Source organism: Mus pahari, chromosome 2 (assembly GCF_900095145.1).
Source record: "Mus pahari chromosome 2, PAHARI_EIJ_v1.1, whole genome shotgun sequence".
NCBI classification, from domain to species: domain Eukaryota; kingdom Metazoa; phylum Chordata; class Mammalia; order Rodentia; family Muridae; genus Mus; species Mus pahari.
In genome coordinates, this window is record NC_034591.1 from 4,317,198 (window position 1) to 4,340,972 (window position 23,775).

The window sequence follows — 23,775 nt, forward strand, 5'->3', positions numbered from 1 at the left end:
ACAGCAGAGGTTACGATGGTGGGGGGGGGGAAGGAAGCCATAAATCAATGTGTTTACAAACTACTGCTGTGGGGCCTTCTGGTAGGCAGGCTGTTTCAACATGGGATTTCAGTGTGGTCTTTACACACTCTTAGCTTTGGGGTTGGTGAGTCTAAGTGTGTCAAACTTGCCAAACAATTTCAGGAGTTTCTCTCAAAGTCAATAATGCTAGAGAAGATAAATAAATGAATAGAAAGTGGCTGCTGAAAGAGGCTAGAGATAGCCCAAGATGACTTGGGTTCTTAATCTACACAATGAAAACATTCTCTTCAGCCAAAGTCAAGTGGTCTTCAGGATCATTGGCACAGTTGTATGGGACTACAGTTCACAAACTACAAGAGGAATGAATCAAGTGTCTGTTTACTACTTGGCCATTTATCACTATTATTTACTATTGTAAGCTGTGTCATCACAAACACAACAAGATCCTCTTAACCAGAATCAATAACTCTTGGAATCTTATAGCTTTACTGCCCTACGATTGAGCAGCCTGCTGCATAGCACATGAACTGCCCAGAAGAAAACAAGGTAGAGGTCAGAATGTCTGGTGCCCTTGGCAACTGTCTTTTCACAGTAACTGGTATTCCATTGGCAACTAAGAAATCTGCATTCTACATGTAAATAGCACCGGTCAGTGTGTCAAAATTGGGTCTCTGTATCAACAAGGCTTAAAGCTGGATGCTATACCCCATGGCAAATCATCAGGACAAAGCACTTAAGGCCCTCCCTGAGCCTGCTCTCTAAAATCCCAATCTTGGCAATCTTTCACCCAGCTACCAAGTTCACCAATCATGAGAGTTCTTCTTAGAGACACAGCTGGATGTCTTCTTCCCTAGATACATACCTTTCTCACCTGTGAGTCTTCAAACCCAGAAAAGTCAGTCACAAAATTAGTGGGTGGTTTTTGTTTTGTTTAAGTTCTTTTCTGGCCTACAACTACTATTGATGAACTCTGTAAAATACAAGAATGGGAAGTAGGTTTATCAATAAGCACAGGTGATATTTGTGATGTAGTACTATATGAGGTATGATGAGAAACTGCCCATGAAGAGCTACAAACGTAGTAAGTCTCCTAAGGAGTGAGATGCCCTAACCATGTCACTCAAAGAAGTTATTTAATCAACTAGCTCTCCGGACAAGACCTCTGGGGAGACGCTGAGGTCCCAGCTGACTCCACAGGTCATGGGATGAGAGTTGCAATCAAGGCAAAGAAGAGTCTGGTTCATAAGTTCTGAGAACGCACTCCCCTGAGACTGTAAATCTGAACTTTGGCAAGAGTGCCATGGAAGTTAAACCAGATGGTTGGGAGAAAGACAAACTTGAAGAATGCTGTATTTTAGACAGTAAAACAGCAACGTAGGGATGCTCTTTCCTCCACATTGTCATGATTCTGTATGTCTGAAAGCTCCGTAGGGGTGGATTTGGGTAAGTCTATAGAAAGACACACCAACCCAATTGTATACGTGGTCAGCCCTCCACTTCCATGGGTTTTCCAACAAACAATGAATCATAACTATTTTTTCATAACTGTGTTTTCCAACAAACAATGAATCATAACTATTTAGAAAAAAAAATATTCATCTTTTCTGCATGTGTAGGCAGGTGTTGTTGTTTGATTGTTGTCTTTCTCTCCCAAACAATAAAGTGTGGCATCCATTTAGGTAACATTTGCATTGCATTGTTACCATGTAGCGAAGGAATAAACAGGAGGAGATGCACTCAGCTGCCTGGGTATAAGAAACCTTGGCGCCCTGGAGAACATAGAGATACATACGCATTTGAGATGAAGACCTGAAAACTCTCCATCTGTTAAGCTCTGACTCTGTTAAGAATCAGGGCTCCTGGCAGGAGAAAGACACCACGATTTTGTAATAAGAGAGGCAGCTAAGAGAAATGCCTAAGCTCCTTGCCCGTATACTGTTTTCTTAGCTACCCAGAGTCCTCTAGCTCTAACAGAAAAGGAGTATCTATCTCTCTGTCCCTCTAGGCTGCAGCTGACCTGGGATGCCCCACCCCAAAGGTTCCGGAAAACCCCTTTTAAACCCTGCTTGCCAGCGGAGAACGTCCCTGTCTGCGAGCCAGAGCTGCACAAAAAGTTCTGGTCCTTCCAGCTGCGCGGGATTCCCAGGTTGAACTCTTCCCGGAAACTTTGCTTCACAGCTCCTCTTGCGAAATCAAGCGGGCCCTCCCTCCACTCTTTGGTTTAAAGGCGGGAGCCTGGAGTCAGCTCAGAGCACAGGCTGGCTACCTCGCTCCTGCAAGCCTAGAAGGCAGAGCCTACCGGCAGCTGCACCAGACCAACGCCCCTCCGGGCGCCTCTCCACAGGTGGGTCACTTTACTGGCTCTTTTGCCTTGTCACTTTCGCCAGGGGCTGAGGTCCCTTTTCTGTCAGCCCACCTCCAGCCCTTCTTTTCGGGACTCTACTTTCCACCCAGCTGATAGAGAGACATAGGCACACTCGCCCCCATAGCCTTCTCATAAAAATGTCACCCAAGGCTGCTTCGGGATCAGTTAAGTCATTCAGCCAATCATCGCCTTCCTGAGGTTGTTTATATTACTCATCAAGGTGCAGAAGACTCCCAAAGAAAAAGACCCAGCTGGATTCTTTCTCTGTCTAACTGGATTCCTACAAATCACAAGTACCCATGAGAAAGGAGCCTGAAAGAACTTAGGTGTGCAGTCCAGCAGTATAAGGCTAAATCTAAGGACTTCTTCTCACAGAGATGAAATTGGGCAGTTGGTCTTCCTTGATCTTAATTTAAATATCCTTAAGCAGCTTAGCGATTGCTTTTCTACAGGTATATTGTTTGTGATGTAGTTTAAAGGAAAGAACGCCTGTTTGGGCATTTGGGATTTTTTTTCCTTTATTATTTTTTTTTCTGCATGGCTCTTTAAAACATGAAAGCAAGTCGCCTGAACCACGGAGTCAGGGTGTTTAGAGTTCTGTTCTTCGTTCTAACTGTGGCCTCAGTTCCACAAATCTAACTTGAAAGCCTCTTGGTCCAAGAGGATCCACACGATGCTGCTCCACCAGAGTAAAAACAGCCTCATGACATGAGGTGCTACCGCTGTGAACGGCGTCAAAAGTCTTACTAATGCTCCAGGTATACCTGAGTAATTACTTTCCGTAATAACGCAAGCTTCGTTGTTACAAGGAAATTACTCAGCCGTTCTCACAGGAGCATCTAAAAGTTTCACCACATTTATCATTCAGAGAATACTCCAGGCTTTCAAACCATTCTTCAGCCTTGCTGTGTGAGAATGTCCAATTCTGTATAAATGGCAGCCATATAAATGTCACTCACATGAAAGGACCTTTTTTTTTTTTTCTGATCCAGTAGGTGTAATTTTATAAAATGGCACATTTATTTGAAGCAGTAACTTTTTTGAGATATGGCCTTTGCAAGGCCCCGAGTTTTTCAGAACACTGTGATTTAGCACGGTGTGAAATCCTACCAGCAAGCATTCTACCTGCATGGCAAACACCACCAGACCAGAAAACAGGATGGAGAACTTTCAAGTATCAACCTCAAGGCTGTAAAGTAAATGCTACATGTGTACATTAAATTGGGTCATCGCACTTTCTCCATTTGGCCACATTTATGGTTCTGCTAAAATTCACATAGCAACTGACGGTGCAGGAAGCAGCATACACCAGGCCAGACTTGGGCATGTTCTACAGACATCTGCCTTTCACAAGCTTACTAACTGCTGTTTAGAAAAAAAAAAAAAATAGATTTTCATCACCTTTTGTAAAAAAAGAAAAAACTAAAAACATTAAGCTCTGCAGTGTATTGCAAGCAACTTTAGAGAAATAGGTTTGTTATAGAACACAAATGGAGTGTCTAAGTCACTCCACAGTGCCATGTCTCTGAAGGACTACCCTTAAATTACCTGTGCCATCAATGCCAGTATTTAAATGGTATAGATTACGCTTTCAAAGAATACAGAGCTGATTGTGCCGTCACAAAAACACATGTCAGTTTTTTGTGGTCCTCACTATCTCATTCCCACCATAATAAACTTTAAGGACTGGAGAGATGGCTAGTAGGTAAGATACTTGCCCCAAAACCATGAGGATTCAAGTTCGAGCCCTCAGCACTCTCATAAAAACTGGTTCCCATGGCTTACAGTGCTGTAATCTCAGCACTGAGGTGGCTGGAGGAGAGGAAGGCTCCCTGGAGTTCACTGGCTGGCTAACTTTGTCAAATCCTGGAGCTGGTGAGCTCCAGGATTAATAAGACTCCCTGGATAGGAGGAAGGCTGGATGGGGAAGAAGGAGGATTAGATAGCAGGTGTGGGCGAGGGACAAGTAAAATTAATGAGGGAGGGGTGAATATATTTGGAATGCATTATGTATATGAATAAAAATGTTATAATGGAACTCATTATCCTGTATAATTAATGTGTGCTAATGAAAACACATGATGGGGAGCAATGCAGGAAGATAGCCAGCATTGACCTCTGCCCTCTACACACATGTTCACACACACACACAAATAGGTAGGTGTGCATTCACCTCATGCATACAATTAAATCTAGGTGTGTTTTATCAGCTGCTGTAAAAATCATTTTCTTAGAAGTCTTAAAAAGACTGACAAACTCCCAGTGAGAGGGAATCAAAGCCAACATAGTCACCCTTTAAAGCTGAGGGCTTGTTAGGGCACCCAACTGAGTTGCCATCCGAGGAGAGCACTTGTTAAGCACCTACAGCAAGCATATCTACACATAATTCCCACCACAAGAAGCAGGAACCGGCCGTACGTAGTTAATTTTTCCAGATGGGCCTTAGATCAGACTAGATAATAATAGAAATGAAATTTACAAAGACAAGACCTCTGATGTTACCTGTGTCTCTTTCACATCCAAAGCGAATGGAGCCTTAGTTAATTATAAAGGTTTCTTGAGCAGTTCTCCATGATATGTTAAACCCACTCAGATGGTTCTCCGTGACTTTTAGGTCATTTCCAAAATGGTTTTAATTAACACTTGTTCTTTTGTTAAGAAGAAAGAAGTGCCGCAAAGAATCAAACTGGGTAAATAACTAAAGGATAATGAATACTTAAAGCATTATTTGATAAGAAAATTACTTGGCCTATATAGAAATAAGTTTTCTCTCAAATTTGTTGAAAAATTAAAAATAAAGAATGCTTATGCTGATGGAAGATTGTCTTTGAGGAACATGGCCTTGCAAAAAAGAATGCCCTGGACTACTGAAAGAAATATTTCCACTGTAATTAAGCAGGCAGGACATTGACAACCTGGTCTAAATTCTAAGTTCCACACTGTGACCAGAGTTCACTCCACCATGTGCGGAGAGCTCTTTCCACAGCGTACTTTGACAGAAGTGTGTTTCTGAAAGGTAATTTTGAGAGATGTGTGGTTCTCTTAAATTTAAAGTACATCATCATTCCTTACATCAGAATAAAGTTCTCCTTTTTTCTTAAAAGCAAAGAAAATGTCTGGGAAGGGTAATTTTGAAAAGTTAAGAGTCGTAATTATGAATTAAAAGAAGACTAAGAAGTAACAATCCAATTATATAGCACATCTCTAAAGAAGAGTTACTGAGCAGGGCTGGAGACATGGTTCTGCAGTAAGGGCAGAAGCACGGCTGTCTTGTAGAAGGCCTGAGTTGAGTTCCCAGTAGCCATGTCAGGAGATTCACCACTATGTATAACTCCAGCTCCATGGTGATTCAATGCCTCTAGCATTCTTGGATACTTTTGCATGTGCACGTCCACGCACGCGCGCACGTGCGCGCGCGCGCACACACACACACACACACATACACACACACACACTTTAAAAAGTAAACATTTTTAAGTTGTTAGAACACAAACTAGATAGTCTCTTTGGTCTCAGCACCCAATATTAAGGAACATAAAATACATTAAGAAGGAAATTGTATCTTCTAGCACATTGTTAGTGGGCAAAGCTGTGGACTTAGGGAACAGAATGATAGTTAATGTTCAATAGGAAGCCAGTATCTTTTATCGACACATGCTCTTTTTACAATTTGGAAACACTGAACTCAGCTTTCAACCTAAGGAAAGTGGTAGCTGAGGTAACCCTGGCTGGCTTTAGTAACCGTTCTCCTCCTGTCTCCTAGCTCCCTGAGGATAGAGACTTTCTGATTCCTCACTTCATCCCTTTGCCTAACACCATGTCTGGCACAAAGAAGCTATTGCAAATGTCCTGGAAATATGAAATTTTACCACGTCACTCCTGATAACACTGATTTCTGTGTTGGAAAGGTGTTGCCCAAGGATGTACATAGTCAATGACAATGAATGATCTATTACTTTCAGTTAACATAGTCAAAGTCCAGATTTTAATCCCACCCTTTGGAGAGAAGTTTAAGTGTCCTTTTTTTACATAGGAATAGTCAAAATTATTATAACTGTTTTGTTAATAGAAAACAGTATTAAAGTGGTGTCTGCTTTACTTTCTTTTTAGTGACATTATGGTACATTAATGGACCACCACGAAGTGTGAAGCCCATGAATAGTTCAAAAAGAACCTGTTTATACTGTATTCTTACACACACACACACACACACACACAGAGAGAGAGAGAGAGAGAGAGAGAGAGAGAGAGAGAGAGAGCTATCTTTCTAGTTAACTCTTCTTCAGTATAGAAGTTCAAAAGTAGTTTGTTTATCATCTTCAATTCTGTGACATAGAAATAGGGAAAACTAGTTTAAGAAATGGGGGGAGGTTGAAACAGAAACCATGTAGGAAATGTTGAGATGTTGAGGGAAAATGTTGAGGCAGTTCATCAGTTAGCTCCTTGCAGTTAACAATGATGTGCCATTTGTACATTTTTTCTAGACTGATATCCTAAACTCCCCCCTTGTCATATTTCTGAGTCATGTCTGAGAAACTGGAAGATAGTTCTGGTGGAATGAGTCCACAAAGACTCCCTTTGGGAAGCAAGAGTCCAAGGGTATTGGGTTTATAGTCTAAATTGTGTTGGTCCAATGTGTGAGGGAGGCAAGAGTATGCAGCTGTTATTGCCCTTCTGGAAGTCATGTGGATGGTTTTCTAAATTAACCTGGGAGCCTTTGGGGAAGGGATGCCCCTGAGGAAAGATTTAGACATAAAATACAATCAGGATAAGAAAACTGGTTCCATCTATCCACCGAGTTGCTTTGCTACCTCTGTGGGTACAGGACATACTTGGGAGAAAACAAGATGAGAGGTAGGGACGGAGCTGGTACTATGATACCTGGCTCTCTAAGGAAAGCCAGTCCTAATCTGCAGCCTCTGGTGATTTCGGCGATGCGAAAACTACCCGTGTCTGATTTCAAGCATCTACCCAGCAAGCCAGCTCCAGCCACTAGAGGGAGCCCAGAGTAAAATCCTAGTATTAAAGGGGAAAAACTGTTTTCTCAAAGCATTTATCAACTAGCACTGCTTAGAAACTGTGTATCATAGCATAATAGAAGAATGGGAGTGGATGGTCTGTATCCTTCTGGTGCTTCTTTTAGAGAAACTGGGCCCCATCTCTTAGAGAGCCAGTTTTACAAATGGAGGCAAATGTTAGCCCAAAGATGAAAGACTAAGCAATCCCCAGAAAATTCTAAAAATGGCAAGATATTTTAAAACAGAATGGAAGGGCCTGTGAGAAGGGTTTCTGAGGAGACAGGGAGACCAGATACACAGAAAAAATTTCTGTCTCCTGACTGGTTTAGCAGTTATCAATATCTAGATAACAATTCCCAGTGATATGAATGACTATTCATTTGATTTGGACAAGGTTGCTTGAAAATTAAAAATTGTTAAATCACTTCCTAAGCATCTCTGACAACCCCCCCAAAAAAAGCCAAACCCACCAACTGAGGCTAAATGTTTGGTGAGTTGTTGGAGATGCCAAATTAACCAGATGTTCATAGAATGCATATTAGTCAGACACCCTGCACTTAGCCAGCAAGAGAGAACAAATTCTCTGCGGGTGGTGACCTCTGGTCACCTGCTCCTGCTCCTGCTCCTGTTGCCACATCATTGATGAACTACAGATTTGCAAGTAGGTCCAGATTGAAAGTCGCAGTAGTTGTCGAGGTAAATTAACCAAGGCATGACTGAATCTCTAGCCATGTACCCCAGGCCTCAAGTAAAGGATCTGACTGATAAGACCGGGTAGCAGACACTGAACCTACCTGGCCAAGAAATCACAAAACTGCCCTAACTTACCCTGACAGATAATGCTGAGCTACCACTGGGACACCATGCACCCACGGAGTGCCCAAATGAACTACAGTACTAACAAAGAACTTACTCAAAATAATTTTCTCCACACTGGAATTAAGATATGTAACAGGCATTCATTCATTCCTAGGTTGCATCCATCTCTGAAAGGGAGGGAGGATTCTGTCTCCTGACAGGGTCACTGGAGTTCAGCTACCAACGCAGCTCATTCCCGCATGGACATTAGCAGTTCATGTTAAAGTATATAAACCACACAATATTAAGGCGAAGGTTGTCTCTAGTTACATTCTTGTGACTTAACCAATTTGTACTCTAAGTTTTGTGTGTCATTCTGTTGGTTAGTAGGAGATTAGTTATCAACTAGGCTTCCCTGAGATAAACAGCATTTCTCACAAAGTAATGCTGTAATCTATTTTTCAGCCACTAACTCGCAGTTGCATAAATCTATGTTTCAGCCACTAACTCGCAGTTGCATAAACGAGCGATAGGCATCAACTTCTGATGAACTCTGTGGCACACACCTGTTAGCACCCAGGACTTCAGCACAGGAGAGTCCTAAATTTAAGGCCAACCTTGGCTACATAGCAAGTCCTAAGCCAGCCCGGGCAATAGGGCAAAACAACACAATGTCTGTAAATGTATGCTATTAGTAATTTTAGTTGCCAGAACTTTTTTTTGTAAATTACAAAATGGTGATTTATCCTATGTGTGTTTGCTATGAGTTTTACTTCAACTGACGTATTAGTAAGAGAGTGGGCAACCCCATGTATCTGTGAGAAGTATGCACATATCAGATGAGGATGTAGCTCAGGTGGTAGAGTGTTTGTACAGCATGCACAAAGCCATGGGCTTGAATCCTAGCCTACTCTGGTAACCCCAAATACTCAGAAGGTAGAGCAGGGGATCAAAAGTTCAAGGCTACCCTCTGCCTGAACTATATGAGATTCTGTCTCCCCAACACAAATAAAGCTTTGTATATTAGATGCAGGGTCTGAAAATTAGTTTTTCATGAGCTCTAAATTTCTGTGAGGTCCCCCGTTTCTTCAGAGTATTTTTTTTTTTACTGTTAAATAAGTACAAGCTTTGTGTGATGACCATTGGTATTTTCATTCTGTTCTATGTCATAATCATTTACTGAAGCTTTACGATCAATATTCAGTTAAAGATGGATGTTGATAACAGACCTGGAGTTTCCTTTCAGAGAATCTCTCATGTTCTTCAGTCATCTCTCAATCACAGAGATCTACAAACACATAAAAGCATCTAGCAGTCTTCTATTTCATATACCCAGCAGAGAAATTGGCTAGGAAATGCCAAATCTTACTTCCCAGTTAAGGTAGTTACATGTACTCTTGCCTTTTGAGTCAGGGTCTTCCTGTGTAACCCTGGCTGGCCTGGTACTCCTCTAGAGCCTAGGTTGGCCCGACATTCAAAACTGTTCTCCTACATCGCCACCCTCGTGCCAGGACTAATTAAACTATTTTCGTGATGATTTTGTAAAGATAGCCCTTAATACCACAACAGATAACATATACACACTTACTTTCGCCCCTCTGACTACATGGGATCAGCTTGATAAAAGACATCAGATAAAATGCACCATCCCCGTCAAACCTGAATTTCATAGTTTTAGTGTGAATGAACTTCGGGCTTTGCAAAGGCTGAAGTTGCTCTAAAAATTACTCATTAGCTGAAACTCAAATTTAATTGGTACCATGTGTTTTTACTTATTAAATTTGGCAATCCTCATTGACATGCATCTCCTTGAAGAGACGCATGTTGACCAGCACTCAAAAATCTTACTGTTCCTCTCTCAGGGCAATTTTATTCTGTAACCCTATTCTGTATTGTTTGGAGCACGTTCCACTGTCTAACCCAGCCTATTTATTATTAAATGTACATTGTTCAGTTTTCTATAATAATACACAGACAGGTTTTGAAGCATACAGATTCAGAGTTTTGACTTTCTTCTTCCAGGGAATCAAAGCACTCTATAAGACGTCTCTCTTCTTTGCCTCTTCATCCTCAATGGGCCTGTGGGCTGGTGGTGTGTGTATGCATGTGTGTTCAGGGTGGACAGTTTCTGAAGAATTCAGATGTTTGAAGCATCATTTGAGAATCCTACACTGAATTCTCAAATGGAGAAAAAGGCAGCATGACTCGAAAGGCTGTTTCAAGTAAATGACTAACCGGCTACGGTGCTTTCCTGCGTGTTGCTGTTAAAGAACTCCGTGGGAGACTTGGGTGGTTTTCTCAGGTTGGGTAGCAGCTCTCTGTAATATTTCCTTGACAGAATGACAGAGAAAAGCTATGTGCAGTCTGAGGCCGAGTCTTGAGTCTGACATTCTTGGACTCTGTCCCTTGTGAGGTGTGCACACTCGGGCCTCATTCAGCCTTTGGATTTCCTCCTAAAGAGAGGAATTCTAGTCTTCAGTCAAGACTCCAGGGAAAACTCGCGACGAAGGTGAAATATATCAAGAGTCATTCAGTTTTTGTGCAAGCTCTCAACCTGATTTGAATGTGCCACTGGGCCAGAGACATTCTACTTCATAGGATAACACTTTACAGAAGTGTGTGTTTTTCCACAATCCTTAATGATCCCAAGAAATCTTTCATGACTGAAGTCAGGAAAATGTGATGCCTGTCTGTGCTCCAGAGGCAACATCTCCTCCTCACTCCACCAAGATCTCTCTGGGTGGGTCCTCTCTGCCCACCTATGAGCAGTCCCATGACGCTACATTCTGAAACGGAAAGTTCTGTGTTGTGTCAACAGTAATTTTCTCTTTAGATTTGCTTTGATCACCTCCAAACTTTCTCATATGAAATTTATTTTTGTATTTTTACTTTGCATAAAGACATAAAATTGGGTTAGTTAATAAGTAAGCTGACTCTAGCTGTGTATAAAAACTGACAATTTTGAGTTCTTGTTCAAATGAAGTCTATGCTCTAATCCATCATATAACTTGAAACTTTTTTCTATTCATTAGCTATCTACATGCTACTATTGCATGAGTTAGTGTGTGTTTGCATGTGTGTGTGTGTGTGTGTGTGTGTGNGNGAGAGAGAGAGAGAGAGAGAGAGAGAGAGAGAGAGAGAGAAAGAGAGAGAGAAGGACCATGTACAAACACAGATACATGTGTGTGGAGACTACATATTAATAGAGAGGGTAGTTAAATATGAGACATCAGCCTTGGGATTTTATAAGACAAGCTCTCACCATTTCCTAGCCTTCACCAATTAGGCTCGATCTAGAGATATTCCTATTTCCACCTCCCTTCCCTGGGATTACAAGCATCCACTACACCTGGCTTTTAACATGACTGCTAGGTCCTCAGGATGACATCGAGCAAGTACTTTTTCAACTGAATTGTCATCATTTTGGGAGCCCAATGACTTAATATGTTTAACACAGCTCGTGCATTTAATCTCCTAAAATTTTTTATTAATCTGTGTTATGAATTTTAAATTTTTAAAACATTGATTTTTTTTAAGTATATAAACTCAAAAGAAAATTTTGTGAATATGCAAGATTATTCTATAAATTCAATGGAGAAAGGAGACTAGCTATAATAGTTTTTTAAAGAATACATTAGATAGAATGACTATCAATTTTTTAGACATATGTGTGTATGTCTAAACATTACATATACACATATATACATACATGCTTATAGCTATCAGTATTATATGGAATAGACAAAAATCATATCCATAGATTAGTGGGGAAGAATAGAGACCCCAGAAAATGACCCACACATACATGGATTATTGATTTTTAACAAAGATGCAAAAGCAATTAATAAAACAGGGTATTATTTCAACAAATGAAGGATAAATGCTTAGTTAATTTATATAGGCCACACATACACACACACACTTAAGCCTTAAACTTTGTAAAACTGAGCTAAAAAATAGATCATAGTTAATTTTTACACTTTCAGAAAAATATCTAGAACCCAGGGCTTCATGAAGAGTTTTTAGATATCAAAAGAATAATCTATAAAATAAAATAAAATAATCAATAAATTAATGTCATGAAATTTTAGAATTCTTTTTCTACAAAGACCATGTAAGACATGAAAAAAAACAGGCTAGGAGAACATATTTATAAATCACATATCTAACAAGAGTCTTATATTTAATGTGTCTATCCATATATGTGAAATATAGTTTTTAAAAATGGGCAAAAAACAGGGTGTGGTAGCTCATATCCATAATCCCAGAATTTGGGAGGGTCAGGAAGAATGATTGTGCAAGTCTGAGACTACCCTGGACTATAAAGCAGTCTAGACCAGCCTGGGCTAGAGTAAAACTTTGTCTTTGGGAATGAAGGGACAGTGGGAGAAAGATAGGAAGGGAAGTGGGGAGGGAGAGGAAGGGGGAGGGAGAGGGAGGGACAGGAAGGAGGGAGGGAAAGGAAGGAGGGAGGGAGAGGAAGGAGGGAAGGAGGGGAGGGAGCGAGGAAGAGGAAAGGGCAGGGAGAGGAAGGGGAAGGGGAGGGAGAGGAAGGGGAGCGAGAGGAAGGGGGAGGGGGAGAGATAGAGAATGGGCAAAAGACATGAAACAATGTCTCACCAAGGATGATAAGCAAATGCATAACAAGTAAGTGCATAACAAGATGTTCAGTGTCATTAGCCATTAAGGACGTGCTAATTAAAACCACACTGAAATAACAAAATAAAATAATAAATAAAAAATACTGGAACTCATAAACTACTAAGTAGGAATGTAGAACAGTGTGGTCACTGGAAAGTAGTCAAGAAGCTCAATATGAAACTGAGCAGGAACTTGCCATATGACCCAGTAATTTCACTGGAGCCTTTGTCCCAAACAAATGGAAACTTATTGTCATGCCAAACATTGTACATGAATACTTACTGCAGTGGGCCAAGTTAGAGACAACTAAAAGGCTCTGCGTTAGATGAAGATAGCTCTAAAACAGGGGGTGTAACTAAGTGGTATATTACATGCTTGGCATGTGCAAGCTTTGGATTTGGTCTCCAGAAACAATTTTTTTTAAGTGAAACTGAAATAATGTGGGAATACTGATAAACAAAACAACTTGGATGACCCTCAGGGACATTGTGCTGAGTGAAAAACAAACAAGGGGAAAAATAGAGGGCTATTAGCTTGTTTCTATACCATGTGATGTCATTTCTGGAACATTGTCAGAAATACAAAACTGTAGACAGCCGGTTAAAATGAACTTTAAATCAGAACCCACTCTGGAGAGAGGCGGGTGTGGCTAAGACGAGAAGTAGCAGAGATGCCCAGTGCTGGAATGGTCTGTATCTCTTTCCCATTTGCTCACATAACTCTCATGCTCGTGGGAGGCATCAGTGGGAGCATCTCTAAAGACTGCTTGCCTCTGTTCCTGATGCCTGGGGTGGAGTGCGCAGACAGAAGAGCGTGATGGACGTGATGGACCTGATGGACGTGATGGACCTGATGGACCTGATGGACCTGATGGACGTGATGGACGTGATGGACATGACGGACGAGATTCTTCTTCACCTCAATGACAGCTGAGTCTGTTACCATCAAAGTAACCTTTGTCACTCTGCAGCCTGTGTAAACATTCCTGTGGAATCACTTCACCTTCTGTGGAAGGTGTTTCCATAAGAAGAAAACCATTCTGGAGGTGCTTCAAGCTAGGAAATTCCTGTTCTTTCCAGTTACCCAGCTCAAGGTGTGTAGTGCCCACACCAAGAGAAAGTGCACACAGTTGTTGTAACTCTTTAACCCGTTTTACCTTCAGTAAATACTCTTTACATGTGCTGCCTTTCTTATGATTTCCTGTTTTCCTGTATTTTATAATCTAACAGTAGGCTAGAAAATTTTGAAAAGTCTGAGCAAGAAACCTTCCCACCTTCATGAACCCACGTTTCCATGTAGCTATTTTGAGGTACAAATATGTCTGGCATGGGTGTGGTAACCCTCTTTGTGTAGCGCCTATTGTAAAACACTCCCTACACATACATTCCATTTCTGTGAACATCTATAATTACAATATTTTTTCCAGAAGCTCAGGACCAAATCTCCAACGAATTGCTAAATTTCTTCCACATTATTTGTTTTTATCATTATTCTGGGTAATCTTACAAGCAGAGGACTATGTGCCAAAGATTTATTAGAGACCTCATTCTGGGGAGCGGAAGAGAAGGGCAGAGGGCATGGCCAGGGAACATGGAAAGACAGTGCAAGAAGTTAACCATGGTCACAGATAATGAGTGCTCTGGTCCATTGGGGCCTTGTGAGGAACCTTAGGAAATATGTCAGATTGAGCGCCAGAAGACAAAGGTACCACAAAAGAAAGACAGAGTTCACAGCGGCCTGCCCCCTGTTGGTTTGTGGTGCCCCCATGGACCCTGTATGCCTGAATGCTAAGCAGACATGGGTCTTAGAGAAGCCCCATAACAAGAAGCAAGAGGTACAGATGGAAGACCCAAATCCGCGTTTCTACTGGGCAGTGTTTGCTGAGTAGAGCTAAGTTCCTGCCTGGAGTCTAAAAATAGAACCAGGAAAATTTAAAGTAAGTCTCAAGCTGTGGCCATAAAGTGTAACCTTAGCGTGTCTACCCTGGTCATCAGGAAGTGCCTGGGGAATAAGTAAGCTGCATTTTCTTTTATTGGGCCAGTCAGTAATATTTTATTATCCCCTTACCAGTTTTTACATCTGCAGTTTACTCAGTGACATCTCTGCAGTTTGGGAAGTGAAAACAAATTTTAAGGGTTGCCAAGGTAGATCTTAAGATGATAATAAATTAAAATATGAAAAAATGCAAATAAGAGAAACTCATACTTCACCCATTTCTACATAAGTGTTTTGATATGTTTGTATGGTCTATAGCCATTTCATAAAAGAAGTTATTTACAAAAAATAGTAAGTGGAGAAATTAGGCACATTCTAATCTCTGGTTCAGATTTTTTTAATGTACTTAAAATAATCACAGTTATGTTGGCATGATTACTGCTCAAGTTATATGCTTTATATAGATATTAAGTAATTAGTGGGTTAAAGTCCTTAGATTAAAAAATAGATTAAATAACCTATTAATGATAAACTTGCATTCATTCCTCAAGAACTGTTTCAAGATACATAAATTAAGCTTCAATATCTCATAAGCAGATACTATCTTTCATCTTAAACAAGAATTAGTTTGAATAAGCTACCAAAGGCCATATTGCAAGTAAATCTGTGCAGAAGTGGTCTGAGGAGATTGCTCAGTCAGTAATGTGCTTGTCTTACAAGCACAAGGACCTGAATTGGATTCTCAGTCCCATGTAAAAGTTCTAAGCACAGAGGGTTTTTATAATCTCAGAGCTCGAGAACAAGATATAAATGGGTCCCTGGGTTCACTGGCTAGCTAACCTAGCCTTGCTTCGGGCCCATAGGAGACCCTGTCTCAAAGGAGATAGAGAGCTTTCATGAGTATGACACCCGAAGTTGTTCCTGGTCTACACACACACACACACACACACACACAAACACACACACACACACACACACACACACATTGTAGTAATTTCCAGCCCCAATAAGCCCATATAAAACCACACAATCCATTTTTTAATATTTATAAGCTAGATTTTTACAAGACTTTAGAGAAAGTTATGTATCAATTTCATAGTGGTCAAATGGCCCAAACGACCTGGAATTGCTACACTTATAACAATCAGTGAGAATTTTGCTACAAAGAATTTAGTCTCTTGTTGCTGGTGAATTTACCAGTTCTATAATTTCTGTACATAGTAATCTAGTATGAGGAACAAAGCATTAGAATAAAGTAGTAGGGGTCAAATGAGGCGAGGAACAGTCAGTCTTTTACATACAAAGCAGGTGTACGGAACGGAATGGTAAGCGTGTCAGGTGACAGCCTGGAGATTTTCTCTATGAAAATAGTTGCTAATTGGTGCAGTAGTGGTACATATCATTAATCCAGGCACTCAAGAGGCAGAGGCAAGTAGATCTCTGTGAGTTTGAGGCCAGTCTGATCTGCCAAGTGAGTTCTAACACAGCCTGGGCTACACAGAGAAAGCCTGTCTTGAACGCATCAATATACACAGATATACACAGATATAGTTGTATATAATGTTGCACATGTGTGTGTTAACTGATTAGCAGCTAGTCAAATTTGCTAAATACTAATTTGCCTCATAGATGATAAGAACTTTTGAAAGGACAGCCGTGTTTGCCTATGAAGACCCATCTTCAACCCCAGATAATTTCCCACATGTGTTCATGCCCTTCCTGACTGATATCTGCTGAGGGCATCTCCAGATAGTTCGTAAGGTGATTCAGTTGTGTTGGTTAGTCACAGATTCTGGGGTGGTACAGGAAGGTCCTGTATTTCTTGTCTCTCTCACGGTGTGTCCTGCCTGAGTGCAGAGGCCTGCACGGTCTCTGTGTCCTGCAATCGCACAACCTCAGTCAGCAGCAGCTAAGATGACAGGGTTTTGTTGTGAGCTGAACACAAAAGGAAATGTCCAAAGCTCCCTTTTTTAAAAGGTGCGGTTTTGTGTGTGTGTGTGTGTGTGTGTGTGTCCCTTTTTTAAAAGGTGCGGTTTTGTGTGTGTGTGTGTGTGTGTGTGTGTGTGTTTCATGATTGACATGAAAGCTACTGTGTGAAGGCCAACACCGTTAGAGTTGGTGTGGGAACTACACATGTGACTCGCTGATTTTACTGTCAGCCCGCTTGAATGAGAGAAGTCATGTCTTTGGCAACATCCTCTCCTGCCACTTCTCTCTCCCCTGCATGTCGGCCCGTCCTCTTGACTGCACCCCGTGCTTGAAACACGGAGAGGACCCTGCTCCTTCAGCCACTCCCATCCCATCCTGCTCATGCTTAACAAATATTTGCCAACTGTCTAGCCCTTGGTAGACAGTGCGTTTCTCAGCATGGAAAAATAAATCATTGAAAATCCCGCCCCCACCCAAAAGGAAAAAAAAAAAAGCCTCTATATTAGCTGACGGATTCAAGTAGAACTTGAGAAAATGTAGCCTGAAAGAAGACATATTATCCCCCACAAGACGAGAGAGTGAGATAGATTACTGTGTGAACTTGTACAAAATACCCGCTTCCGAATACCAATTGTGATTGGATTCCCAGGCAAGAAGTCCAGTTGTTTTTGTAAGCATGGCACCTTTTCCTCTGAATGTCTTGGGGTATCTCCGTTACAGGCTAATGATCCCTACGTCCTTTTGAATGTCTACACCTCTAAATTCGTTCGTTTGCTTTTCAGTGATGGAGAAAGCACGTGCAGATGAGTTTCCTCTGACTACTGATTCCTCCGAAAAGCAAGGGGTTGTCTGCATTTTCGGAACAGGGGATTTCGGGAAGTCACTGGGATTGAAAATGCTTCAGTGTGGCTATTCTATCGTTTTTGGAAGTCGAAACCCCCAGGTATCCAGCCTTCTGCCCAGGGGGGCAGAGGTCCTGAGCTATACGGAAGCAGCATCCAAGTCTGACGTCATAATCCTGGCCATGCACAGAGAGCACTACGATTTCCTCACAGAGCTAGTTGATTCTCTCAAAGGAAAAGTATTGGTAGACGTCAGTAACAACCGCAAAATCAATCAGTATCCAGAATCAAATGCGGAATACCTTGCTCAGCTGGTGCCAGGAGCCCACGTGGTCAAAGCATTTAACACCATCTCAGCCTGGGCTCTCCAGTCAGGAACACTAGATGCAAGTCGGCAGGTAAGATTGCACGAACTTGAATTCAGTCGTTTAAAGGTGAATGTTTTAATACGTCCATACCTGAATACGACTCTTTAAAAAAAAAAAAATCCCTATTAAATATTTCATTTTTCTAATTGTGCTAAGGACAATTTTCTTGGGTTTCATTGAGAAGTGTAGTCTATTGTGGTTCGTGTGTATTAGTAGTTTGATGGGACCAAATCATGTCTAAATCTGGAATTCTCTTGCCAGACTGAGAAACTAACCATTTGTTGACTGTTTTCACTTATGTGAAACTGGACCCATTTGTGCCCCGAGTTTAGCCACAGTCATATATGATGTGGTGCTCACATTCAAGAGAAAGATGAGATTACTCATCCTGCAGAGAACCTCAGCTTATAGCATTATGTGCATAACATTACCCTCAACCAAAAAGCTTGGTCTTCCACTGTCTGAAACACACGTGCCAGTTCAAAGCATCATCTTGCTAGATAAAATTCTTTATCTCTGTTTCAAAAATAGTTTACTGTTGTATGGTTTATGTGGTACCTATATAAAGATTAATGGTAATTATTAAATAAAGGAAATAGCAAATATGGAAATCATTATTTCAACTCAGGTGTTTGTCTGTGGAAATGACAGCAAGGCCAAACACAGAGTGATGGACATTGCTCGTACTCTTGGGCTCACCCCACTGGACCAAGGATCTCTCATGGCAGCCAGTGAAATCGAAAACTACCCTCTGCAACTATTTCCAATGTGGAGGTTCCCTTTCTACCTGTCCTCTGTGCTGTGCGCCTTCTTCTTCATGTACTGTGCAATACGAGAAGTGATATACCCCTACGTGAATGAGAAGACGGATGCTACGTTCCGCCTGGCCATTTCCATCCCGAATCGTGTCTTTCCTATAACAGCACTTACCCTGCTTGCCTTGGTGTACCTCCCTGGTATTCTCGCCGCCATTCTGCAGCTCTATCGAGGCACAAAGTACAGCCGATTCCCAAACTGGCTTGACCATTGGATGCTTTGCAGAAAGCAACTGGGCTTGGTAGCCCTGGGATTTGCCTTCCTTCACGTTGTCTACACACTTGTCATTCCTATCCGTTACTATGTTCGATGGAGGCTGAGAAATACAACCATTACTCAGGTAAATTTCTTCTTCTCTGTATTTCTCAGCTCTTTAAATCAAAGCACCGTCTTGCTCTCCCACAATCCATTTCACAACTGCAGAACATTGTTCCCCAAAGTTGGTCTTTTGTTCTGTTTTGTGTTTTAAACAGTTTATGATATAGGCCTAGCTGACCTCAAACTCATGACTTTCCTGCCTTGATCTTCCAAATTCTGGGATTAGAAGCATGAACTTTCATACCCACTCAGCATCTTTTATTTTTTAATTATCAATAATCAGAAACCCTATCCTGGGGCTTGCAAAATTAATCCAATTATGATCACATAGAACGACTGAAAATAAAAAGTAGAGTCCAGACTCATGTGACTATAGATTTATAATCCTGGGCTCACAGAGACACTGACCAACTGACAGACTTGAGTCACCAGACACACACCCTTCCTTATGTCTCAAGCTTCTGATTTTGAAGTCTAAATTACTGGCCACAAAGTATGGAGTCTGACCAAACATGTACTACAACACTATAAACAAATTCATAAAAGGGTGTTTATAAATCCGTTAATGTTTGACTGGTGAGAGATTGTCCTCAGTATATGGAAAACCAAATGATTCTGAATAAATATCAAATATTATCTAATGAATAAATACTCAAAGATGAAATCAGTACAAGTAGTCTTTCAGATTTACAGCAGAGATGCTACAAGTCTAGTCTGGTTTAGAAATGAATCGTCTCGACATATCTTGCAACACTCTCAAAAGCTATTAGTCAATAACTTCAATAACTTGCCGGTACTATGTCCACAAGTACCCTCACACATTCCCCAACAAAAGTTTCTTGTGTAAGGATCACACTACATGACCTGATTCCTCTCACACTGTGATATGAAAGATTTAATGCTGTGCTATGACATAATCATCATGAAAGACCCAAACTTGTGTGTGTGTGTATGTGTGTGTGTGTGTGTGTGTGTGTGTGTGTGTGTGTAAGAGAGGAAGAGAGACACAGAGAGAGTAAACATAATTAAAAAAGAAATTTTGATGTGACTGTTTAATAACACTGTTTTTGTTTGAGAAACAGAAAGCCATGAGCTGAAGAAGATTATCACAAATATTGACTTGTTTTAGATATATAAGATGAATTAAAACTCCCTATGGGACTCCTAGAATTATAACAAAATTGCAGAAGAATCAATTACCTTTTCTGCTCAAAACATTCAAAAGTATTTTCCAAAGCTGTCCCTAAGTGGTTAATAAGAAATGACACACAATTTGCTTTGTGCAAGTAACACAATGAGAGAGGTGTGTTTCAGTCCCCCTTGAAAGAGTAAAGTAGATGGGACATCCATTGTAATTGTTTCTAATTTTTCATAGGCCCTAACTAATAAAGACAGCCCATTTATTACTTCTTATGCCTGGATTAATGATTCCTACTTGGCGCTGGGAATCCTGGGATTTTTTCTGTTCCTTCTCTTGGGAATCACTTCCTTGCCATCAGTAAGCAACATGGTCAACTGGAGAGAGTTCCGGTTTATCCAGGTAAGTGCATCAAGTTTAAACGTCTTGGTATTTCAAAAGGAATATAGCTTTTTACAAATGTTCCAGTTTTACTCTCATACCATGCCTAAGTTCTCCATTTGGATCCCTTACTTCCCTAGTCATATCATTAGCAGTTCACTCAGAAAAATGAACTCAGGCACTGACAGGCAGACTCGATAAGGGTATGACTTCCTGCTTGGGACAGCTTGCCGAGACACCTGAGTATCCCCAGAGCCACCATTGAGACTACAGAGTGAAGAGCACCAAGAAGCTATTAACTATGTGTGGAGTCACCAGGTAGAGAGGTGAAAAGGACCCAAAGACAAAATTCAGACTTACAATCTGGATGTATTGATAAGAAAAGGGAGTTTTACCATAAAGCTTAAAACTTCAATGAAAATTTGATAAGTATCATCACCCTAGACTTATTCCTGGCCTGTGTGAGAGAAATTCAATTTGTCCATGTATCAACCACCAGACACCTCATTAAAGGTAGTACCTATTCCAGGAGCCCAGTGGTCCTCACAGTATCTATCACATGCAGAGGCGCAGCAAAAGCATCACCCAGGGAACTTGTTAGGCCACAAAGCTCCAGGCCCCACCCAACTCAGGCAAAGAGAGGCTCTGAAGATGGAGCCCAGAAATTTGTCTTAACAAGCCCTCCAGATAATTTCCATACATGTTCCCTGTGCAACAGTATAATAAAACAGACCATTAGTAATTGAAATTAGATTTGGTTACCAAATCCAGCTGTTTCCCTGAGAGGCCAAATGTAGACAAATTCAAGGAATTAAGACAGAAAGGATAACTGAGCTTCAGAATTCAGGGCCTCCACAAGCACAGCTCAACAATACTGTGATGGAAATGGGCTAGCCTCTGGCCTTGAACCAGTAACAGAAGAGGATGCAGAACTTGTAGACGGTCATTCGGTTCTGAACTCCTGATAAGATGACCCGTAAAAGAGTTTCCTCTGTGAACGAACAGAAATGGTACATTCATGTCTCCTAACTTAAAAGACGACTCCTAGGACGTTTTTCTTTGTCAAGCCAGGTTAATATAAAGCTTACATGTCATCAATAAACAAGTTTTTTATATCTTTAATGAAATGTTTATCGTCCTGAAGAAAGATTATATAGTTTTTTCTAAACCTAGCAGTATTCTAAATATTATAACAGCTTCATGAATTTGTGGTTGTGGACAAGTAAGTTTCATTGGCATGCAATATTTCACTGTAAGTTGTGAATGATGCTGACTTCTATTTTCATTTGTTTATTTGTTGATAGTCCAAACTGGGTTATCTGACCCTGGTCTTGTGCACAGCCCACACTTTGGTGTATGGTGGAAAGAGATTCCTCAGCCCTTCGATTCTAAGGTGGGGCCTTCCTTCGGCCTATATTTTGGCACTCATCATCCCCTGCGCAGTGCTGGTGATGAAGTTCATCCTCATCATGCCATGCATAGACAGGACCCTCATGCGCATCCGCCAGGGCTGGGAAAGAAACTCGAAATATGCACAATCAGCACTGAACGGAAAATCGGATATTTAAGCTACAGTTGAATTTGCCGGGATTTGTGTATTATTGTAGGAAATGTTTAGAGCATAATGTGTCCAGTTATAAGACAGAGTTTTCTCTTGTCATGGTCCTAACTTTATCATCACAGTAGGAAGTGTTGCCTCACTTTGAAAGACCAGAATAGCAAGGGAGCCCTCACTGCCTCAGTCACATGATGACTCATTGTGGGCCTCCCTCACTTCCTTTCCCAGAAACCCCCGGGATGCCACTGTGATTAGATTTACAGTTTCGCATAGCGAAGTTATGGGCAACTTGAATGATGCAATGTTTTGCCGAGTTCTGGAAGAGTGTGTGCAACTTCCTTCCCTAACTCAAGGGCTGATGTAAGTGAAAAAGCAACACTCGTCATACAAAAGGTTTTGCTTGGCATGCCTAGAGAAAAGGCCCAAGTGAAGTAGACAGAAAGAGGGTTTGTTTGTTTCCTGGAAGGAGTGGTGATCATAACTATTGTCATACTAATGTGGGGTTATTTGGGGTTTGGCTGGAGCACGGAGCTCAAACCTAAGGCCTTATGCGTGTTAGGTAAAGGCTATGTTACTGAGCCACACACAACCCCGCCCTGCCTTAGTGAGTATGTAGTCATATGTACCCCTTGATTTTTTTGCTTTTACCAATATGGATACTTACTATGGGGAAATATTTTATACTGCAACAAAATTGGGTTGAAGTAGCTGTTCCATGGATATATGGAAAGCTACGTAATTGTCCCAAGAGTCTTCCTCCACAAGGGACAGCTTGAGGGGACATGGGGTAAGAGTTGAGCAGCGATCCTAAGTTGAGGGAAGATGGGGAAAGAGTGGACGATCCCTTGTGTTTTTCAAGTGCCGCAGGCAGACACAGGCTGATAATAGCCTTGTACAAAAATGTCAGATAAGACAGAATTTTAGCTAGTAAGCTATGCAAATACTAACTCAGTTTCACTATGCTGTTTGGGATCATTTAAGGGTTGTGGAGTGCTTTCTACATTATACATTTCTGATACTGTTCAGTATTAAGCATCTGTGAAATTAACTTTTAGCACAAACATGTAGCTTCCATAATCTGTCTTTGTTATCATTGTAAGTGGTGCAGTTAAAAGGAATCATCTAAACTCATCGGAGCGAAGAAAGGTTAGCTGAGAGAATTGTGGAATGCTAGGAAGAGACGATCAGCAGTGGGTCGTGGGTCGGATGCAGCCGGCTCTGGCTTCCAGTGTGGACAGTGCCTTTCCCAAGGTGACCTTCAGCAGGCTGAGCATCCCTAGCTCTAGCCTGGAGCTAAAAGAAGATCTTTACACAGTCTTCTCACATGTCACTGAAATAAGTAAAAGGCATTGGGTTTCACATTTTTCTGCCTAATCTACAAAGGCTGTTTATTTTTCATTGTGCTATCGTATATTGTACATGATATCATACATTGCTCACAATCCAGGGTTTTTTACATAAAGCTCTTATATAATGCAGAAATTTCTTTTACTACTGCTCTAATAAAACATGTAGAGTATATTCAGTTTTTACTAAGAGGACAATTGAGGTAATGTTTTTGTACTAACAAAATATTTCTGTATTTTCAATTATTTCCTTGGAATATTTTCCAAGAGTTAATAGTATAAAATTAAAGAATATTTGATA

The 23,775-nt window shown here is 41.0% G+C and overlaps 1 protein-coding gene across 1 annotated transcript; it reads left to right on the forward strand.

Annotated features, from left to right (window-relative positions):
• Positions 1–2,123: 2,123 nt before the first annotated feature.
• LOC110317168 (metalloreductase STEAP4) lies at positions 2,124–23,775 on the forward strand. Its single transcript, XM_021191588.2, has 5 exons — positions 2,124–2,365; positions 17,490–17,947; positions 18,546–19,073; positions 20,427–20,591; positions 21,875–23,775. The coding sequence occupies exons 2-5, from the start codon at positions 17,492–17,494 to the stop codon at positions 22,136–22,138; spliced, it is 1,413 nt and encodes a 470-aa protein (XP_021047247.1). The 5' UTR covers positions 2,124–2,365; positions 17,490–17,491; the 3' UTR covers positions 22,139–23,775.